At 40.7% G+C, this 7508-nt stretch overlaps 1 protein-coding gene across 3 annotated transcripts in view; it reads left to right on the top strand.

Annotated features, from left to right (window-relative positions):
- The window catches only part of LOC111870599 (isoaspartyl peptidase/L-asparaginase), a 36711-nt gene that overhangs the window by 13373 nt on the left and 15830 nt on the right, over positions 1 to 7508 (top strand). For all 3 annotated transcript variants that reach the window (XM_023863020.2, XM_023863018.2, XM_023863019.2), the window contains one exon: positions 1436 to 1655. In XM_023863020.2, the coding sequence (XP_023718788.1) occupies positions 1436 to 1655 (220 nt within the window). The remainder of the gene's footprint in view (positions 1 to 1435; positions 1656 to 7508) is intronic.

Raw genomic sequence — 7508 nt, 5'->3', positions numbered from 1 at the left:
TTTTTGGTTTTGCCTCTGGTAGGTTTTGAATCATTGGTTCATCCCTGCCTTTGGCTAAGACTGCAACAGTAGGTTCGCCGGTTGCTTCTGAGCCCCTTAATGGTTCACCAGAACTTCCAACCCCCTGCTGAAGCATTTCTCGTAGGGATCCCCTTAAAGTGGGGTCCCTCTTCAGTTTAAGGTCCTTACGACCGGTTTTTTTCGTTTGGTCCCATGAGTAATGGGGATTTAAAAGGTCACCACCCACAGAGCCCCATATGGGTGGAAGGCATAAATACAACGGGGTGCTGCCTGGTGCCCTGAGGGGATCACTCTCGACACCGGCCAATAACCACCCCAGTGCCATGCAGCCCTCGGCACGATGCCTCACACCTTGGCTTAGGTGGTTGGTTCTTCATAAGTATAACCCTCACAAGCCTCCAGGACCAAGAGTGCATGTTCAGGGGGAGGGGGATATCCCAGATAACTGGGAGTGCGATACTAGTTGTCATGAGGTTGCGACCAGGGCAACCTACACGAACTTACCACCCCTGGAAGTTGCTTCAAAGCTCCCCCATTCTCACCCCTCCACGTGGGTTTAGAGTGTTGAGCCCTAAGGCTTGCGGCACCTTGTCGGTACTCTAGGGAGACAACTAAAATAGCCGTAGCTACCCCCATAGGAGTGCTCTCCCGCATTCGTCCTGGGTACATCGTAATGAAACCCAAGAGTCATTATGCTGCCGCATGGGAGGCTCTGGTCAAATGGCCATTGCCCTTTATGGAAAATCGGCCACCAGCCCCGGAGGTTCACACTAATGTAGCCCCCCCAGGACTGTCGTTGCCCAGCAGGACCATGAGGAGGTGCTTCAAAGCTGTGTCTCAACGCATCCCTGGTCTATGATATGTCCCCACCAAAGAGACAGCCACCCTGCCAATATATACCATATATTAAGATGTATTGAGTGATATATTAAGTTGGTCTGCCCTTTTAGGACGGAAAAAAATATTTGTAGGAAAGGTACTGCAGTCTAATATGCAAAAGAATTTTGCTAAGTGACTGCCTCTGTGGCCTAGTGGTCAGAGTTTCTGACTACAGATCCAGAGGTCCGGGTTCAATTCCTAGCATTACCAGATTTTCTGAGAAGTAGTGGGTCTGGAATGGGGTGCACTTAGCCTCATGAGCATAATTGAGGAGCTGTTTCAAGGAATTAGCCGCTTCAGTCTAGAAAACTGAGTTTAATGACGGTCGGGATTCGTTGCACTGACCACACAACACCCTCTATTTGCTAAAGTTGGCACTAAATTTGCTGACAAGTGGTGGTCACTTAGTCAGTATAGTTCACTTGAGGACTAAAACTATGGAGGTTTTCCCCCCCTCCTATTTGATCTAAGTTGTATTTCTGGAGTTGTAGCTGTGATATTAATTTTACAAAATAATTCTTGAATCTTTCCACAGGCTCAGTAGGTGCTATAAAAAATGTGGCTCATCCTGTGGATGTGGCTCGCCTGGTGATGGAGAAGACACCTCATGTTATGCTGGTTGGTGAAGGGGCAAAGCAATTTGCCAGTGAACAAGGGGTTCCTGATGTGCCCATTGGGCAGTTGGTTACCAAATTTGCTAAAGAGTCTCTTGAGAAGAGAAAGGCTGGGAGCGTATCTACCACAACAGAGCTGGGGTATGTTACTGAAGACAATTTAAATATCAGTTCCTATGTGATGTACTGAGGTGGGGAAATATAAGAGCTCTTTATCACGCCCAAATGAGAAATGAATATTAAACCTTTCAGAACTCTATTAAAATTTCCACACAATAAAGAAATTCTTGGAGCTTGCATCACATGACAAAGTTCAAACAGTTTGGCCTGTGTACAGATGTGTCATATTGGTGGTGGACATATTCTCTTGAATTAATGTCATATATTATGCAAAATTAAGACAGTCCAAAGAATTTTTATATCACTTTTAATGTATAAAGTTGTATACCTGTAGTGCCCTAAGGACATTTTAATGATTTTAATAGTCATAGTATCAAAATACATTTTAAGTGAATGACATATTCTTAATTTCTTTTATATTGTTGTATTATTGACAGATATTCTAGCAAAAAGGATAATGTCATATATGATATATGAGGCTCAGAATGGCTTCAGAGAGAAGAAATTTACCAATACAGCAACACAAACCTTCATAGAGGATATCCAGAAAGCATTAGATAATAAGCCCTTAATTATGGGCATATTTGGAGCTGTATGGACTTAGAGGGAAAGTACCCTCATGGATGAATTCATAGCTTACTAATAGAATGCAGTTTATAGAAGTACAGCATTTAGATGAAAAGACCACAAATACGAGGGGCGTTCAATTTCTAAGGTCTCCGATTTTTTTTCTCAGGACTGGGAGCAGATAGACACATGCAGTTTAGTTTAAAATATTGCACTCTTTGTGAATGCGTGACAGAGATGGCAGCACTGTACGGCACACAGAACTCTAGTGGTAGCGGCGAGAGTGAGGAGTGTTTTTGATACCTAAAATGGCGACGTTTTCGTTACAAGAACAGTGAGTAATCATTCGTTTTCTCCACTTGCATGGTGCGACACCCATTGAAATTCATCGCCAGTTGAGTGAGACATGTGGTGATGGTGTCATGAATGTGAAAAATGTGCGTTCATGGGTGCGACAGTTCAAAGAAGGCCAAACGTCGCGTGACAACGAACCAAAACAATCTCGGCCTCATACCAGCCGGTCTGACAACATGGTCGAGCGAGTTGAGATAGTTGTTTTGGAGGATCGCCGATTGAGTGTGGAAAACATCACCTCCAAAGTTGGCATTTCCGTGGGATCTGTGCACACAATCCTGCATGAAGACCTGGGAATGCGGAAAGTGTCCTCCAAGTGGGTGCCACGAATGCTGGCGGACGACCACAAGGCTGCGCGCATGGCCATTTTCCAGGCGATGTTGACACGTGATGAAGGCATGAATGGGACTCTTTTTTCCATCAATTGTGACAATGGATGAGACATGGATGCCATTTTTCAATCCTGAAATGAAGTGCCAGTCAGCTCAATGGAAGCACACAGACTCACCGCCACCAAAAAATTTCGGGTAAGCACCAGTGCTAAAAAAATGATGATGGCCATGTTGTGGGACAGTGATGGCATAATCCTTACTCATTGCGTTCCAAAGGGCACTACGGTCACAGGTGCATCTTACCAAGATGTTTTGAAGAACAAGCTCCTTCCAGCACTGCAAGAAAAATGGCCGGATAAAGGCTGCATGTGTGCTCTTTCACCAGGACAATGCGCCAGCGCATCAGGCGTACATGATACAGCAGTTTCTTCCTGAAAACAACCTTGAAATGGTTTCTTATGCTCCCTACTCACCTAACCTGGCACCTAGCGATTTTTGGCTTTTCCCAACGATGAAAGACATTCTCCGTGGTCGCACACTCACCAGTCGTGCCGCTATTGCATCAGCGATTTTCCAGTGGTCAAAACAGACTCCTACAGAAGCATTCGCAGTGGCCATGGAATCATGGTGTTGACGTGAAAAATGTGTACGGCTGCAGGGAGATTACGTTGAAAAGTGACAGAAGTTTAAAATTTTTTGTATGATTATTGTGTGAGAAAAAAAATCGGAGACCTTAGAACTTGAACGCATCATGTATAAAGCCGTTTGCTTCATCATGTAAAAAATAAAATATGGTGTACCTCAGGGTCCTCTTTTGGAACCCCTTCTGTTCTTGTTGTTTATAAACGCTTTGCCTTAAGCAGTTCAAGAAGCTCAGGTGGTGTTATTCGCAGATGACACAAATTTATTGCTCATAGAGAAAAACCTCCCATTGTTAAAAGAAAAATCAATAAATTAATATATGAGGGTAGGCCTTCTCGGCCCTTGCACCGCGACCTACAGTGGTCTGTTGTACTTAAAATCATAAAAGTCATGATACAATTAGAAAACTGGTTCCAAAAAAAATAATCTTATAATAAATACTGAAAAGACTAAAGCAATACTATTTCATGGAAGAGGATCTAGTTTAACTCATGGACCCCTTCTGTATCTAAAAAAAAAATAACTTACTAATCAAATTTAAAAGATTTAGGTATTTATATCACAGATAACATAAGCTGGACCAGTCGTATACAATATCTCTGCTATAAATTAAACAAAACTCTTTGTTTGATAAAGTCCATATGAGACTCACTAAGTTTACCAGTACTAAGAATTGTTTAGTTTACTAAATTTGAATCTATACTGAAATCTGGTATTTTTTAGGGGGGGGAGTAAATAACAGTAATTCAGTCTTTAAATTAAAAAAAAAAAAGAGCTCTAAGGCTCATTAAAGAGCCTGTAGAAGTCTGTTTGGTGAATTAAAGATTTAAACAGTAACTGTTATATATATACACATATGAAATTATATGCTCTTTAAAAAAGAACAGGATCTACACAACTCATTATTCTGATATTCACAAGTATAACACTAAAGGAAAACAGGATTTGTATGTACAAACATGCAACACTGTTCATTGTAAAATAAGTGTAATTAACATTGGAATTAAAATACATAACAGCTTGTCCCCCGAATTTAAACGAATAGAAAATTTCTAAGTTTTTAAAAATAAATTAAAACGTTATTTATTACAAAACTTTTTTTTTTCTCTGCATGTGTTTTTTATTAATGATGAACAGTAGTTTGGTGGCTCGGGTTGGTTCTGATGTGGTGTGGATGTATACAGATGGTATAAGTGTATGCATTGCTTTATGTTGGATTGTTGCAGGATGTCATCCTCAGTTGCTAGCTTCAGCAGGGTGACAGTGATCCTAAGATGACTGTATTGTTCATAGTCTTGTGTATCATTTTGTACATTTTTAAGAGTTGTTGACTTGTAGTGTTTTAGTGACTCAAACTGACTTGTCAAATTATACTTGTGTAACAGTTTATGTGTGTGAATAAATTATGGATTATATTGTGAAGCCCCAATTTAAGGTTTTTTGGGGAGCAGTGGATTTGAAGAATAAACTGATGAAAAGCATCAGTGGAGACGGTTTGACTTTTAACGTACAAATGTTAGATATATCTAACGGCAAGTAACACCCCGCTATGGCCAAATGTTAGATTTGTCTAACATAGGACACGTGCTCTCTTTGGGAGTACCGACAGTTTGATCTTCTGTTTGAAACCAAAACAAGCCTGCACAAGGTCATGTCAGTGGTTCATTCGTTAGCTCTGAACAATGAAATCGTTTATCATTGTACTGGTTTCAATACTATTTACATTTAGATATGACTGTTTATGACCTGGTCAGCCAAAGAGAACCCAGCTTTGTTTAGAGAACTGAGGAGTAAATATTCATCTGTGCTCACAGATTAGTGCTTCTAGAGCTTTCAAGGAAGTGTGACATTTTCAAGGATTAGTTTTCATTAGCGAATTATCAGTTAGGAAGTCAGTGTCAGACTGTCATATATTTCTTTATATATCATTTTTATTTTGTGTCTCAGAAGAGGTATAAACCCACTGAGCCAGTGTTACTTTGTGAGTAAAAGACATCTTCATCACTGTGACTTTCAATATCAGTGTCGGGCTGGCACTCTTTTCAACTGGTATTATAATTTGCATCACTATTTTGCAAGTATTACTAACAGGTGAGAGTATTGCGCTATCAATCAACATAATTTATTCAATTTAGCTGGAAACCCACCTCCCCCAAGAAGATTCTTCAATTGCACAAGGTGAATATCATGGTCAGTGACGTTTCTCAGGGGAGGCCAAGTCCATCTGGGGCCCAACTGAGTTGACTGGAGGTGAAACACTGGCCAACCAAAGGGAAACAAAGACATCATGTGTGTTTGCTAAATAAGAAAAACAGGAGCACCCATTTCTATTGTAAAAAGTGTGATGTTGGGCTGTGGGTCGTGGACTGCTTTGAGAAGTGGCACACACGTGTGAGAGTGTGAGCTATCGTAAACTGTGAAGTGACGCAGTTCAAACTCATGTACAGTCTGAACAAAGTATTATTGTATATAGTGTGATTATATTTACAAAGTCACCATGTCTCAAGACTGAAAAAAAAACTACGGATAAGTCCTTTGGAATTTCATCACCATGTCTCAAGACTGAAGAAAAAACTATGGATAAGTCCTTTGGAATTTCATAACATATATAATAAAGATTATATTTTGCACTTCATGAAAAAATAATCAGTTAATTTTCATTTGTAAAAATTGCTCTTTTTGTGTATATGCAAAAAATTTTATTTTCTTTCAGGTTGTTTTTAGTTCCTATTTCTATGTTGCATAGAATGGAAAATATGTAGTTTTCTCTGAAAGTCTGCAATGTTAAAGACTTAAGGCCATTTAAATTCTGGCCGCAGAGGGCTGCCGGCAGTTGAAAAGCCTGTATGTTAAAGGTTAATACTGAAATTATTGACTTAGGATCTTTGAAAAAGGTAAACAGTTCCGTCCAGTGTGACTGGTTAAGATTTTCTTAATTCAGTTATTCATGCCCTTACATGTTTCGGTCTTCAGAGACCATCTTCAGAGGGACACCTTTACATCAATACTGTCAGAGGCCACTATTACACTACGTGTTCTAAAAGTTAAAATATATACATACAATATAAATAATATACAATTGGCTGTAAAACCTAAGAGTTTTTACAGCTACAGCGGCTGTTCCAATACATTAAAATATTTTTAAAATATTTATAATTGGTTTGTTAAGATTCTGTTGGAATACGTAAACCAAGCTGGTTCGTGTCGTCCCTCTTGTTATTTCTTTTGATGGGGGGCCGAATGTGTGCCATCTTGTCATTCTCGAGAAGAGGGTTCTTTAAGGTTGTCCTGTATGTGTTTGTGGCCTGCTGTGTTGTTTTTACTCAACACAACACAGCGGCCCACAAACACGAACCAGCTTGGTTTATGAATTCCAATAGAATCTTAGCAAACTAACTAAAAACATTTTAATGTATTGGAACAGCTGCTGTAGTTGTAAAAACTTTAGATTTTACAGCCAGTTATATATTGTCGCGTATCGTGCATATATCGCGACAAATAACTTCTCGACGTACTCGATGTAGCGAATTTTATTTCACATTCGCACTTACAATCACCCAAATTACAATCCGACGATTACTGCTACCTGCAGTATCACAATTAGTACACTCCAAATGCCACAATACAACTGACTGGCTGACTTTACGTCTCGACTCGGCGACTGTTACTTTATAACTCTGCGGTAGCCACACTAGAACTGACTGTGAATAGCCTTCGCTGCTCCCTATGTAGCCTCGATCGGACAATACGAGAAAACGGCCACGTAATAGGCACCCTTGTTGCTATGTCGCTGTGTTGCTATGTAACGCTAGCGGAGGTAACCGCTGTTACTACTTGGTGACGTCACCGCTGTTGACTTGCGTTGCCTAGCGACCAGGATGCTAGGACTCGGCTAACATCGGCTCGCTTCGGCTTCGCTCGGCGCATCACGGCTGGCGGGGGGGGGGGGGGGGCCTCCCTAGCGCCGCACCACATTATT

This window comes from Cryptotermes secundus, unplaced genomic scaffold, assembly GCF_002891405.2.
Source record: "Cryptotermes secundus unplaced genomic scaffold, Csec_1.0 scaffold296, whole genome shotgun sequence".
NCBI lineage: Eukaryota > Metazoa > Arthropoda > Insecta > Blattodea > Kalotermitidae > Cryptotermes > Cryptotermes secundus.
The sequence above is the reverse complement of the archived record's forward strand: the minus strand, read 5'-3'. Positions and strand labels throughout refer to the sequence as shown.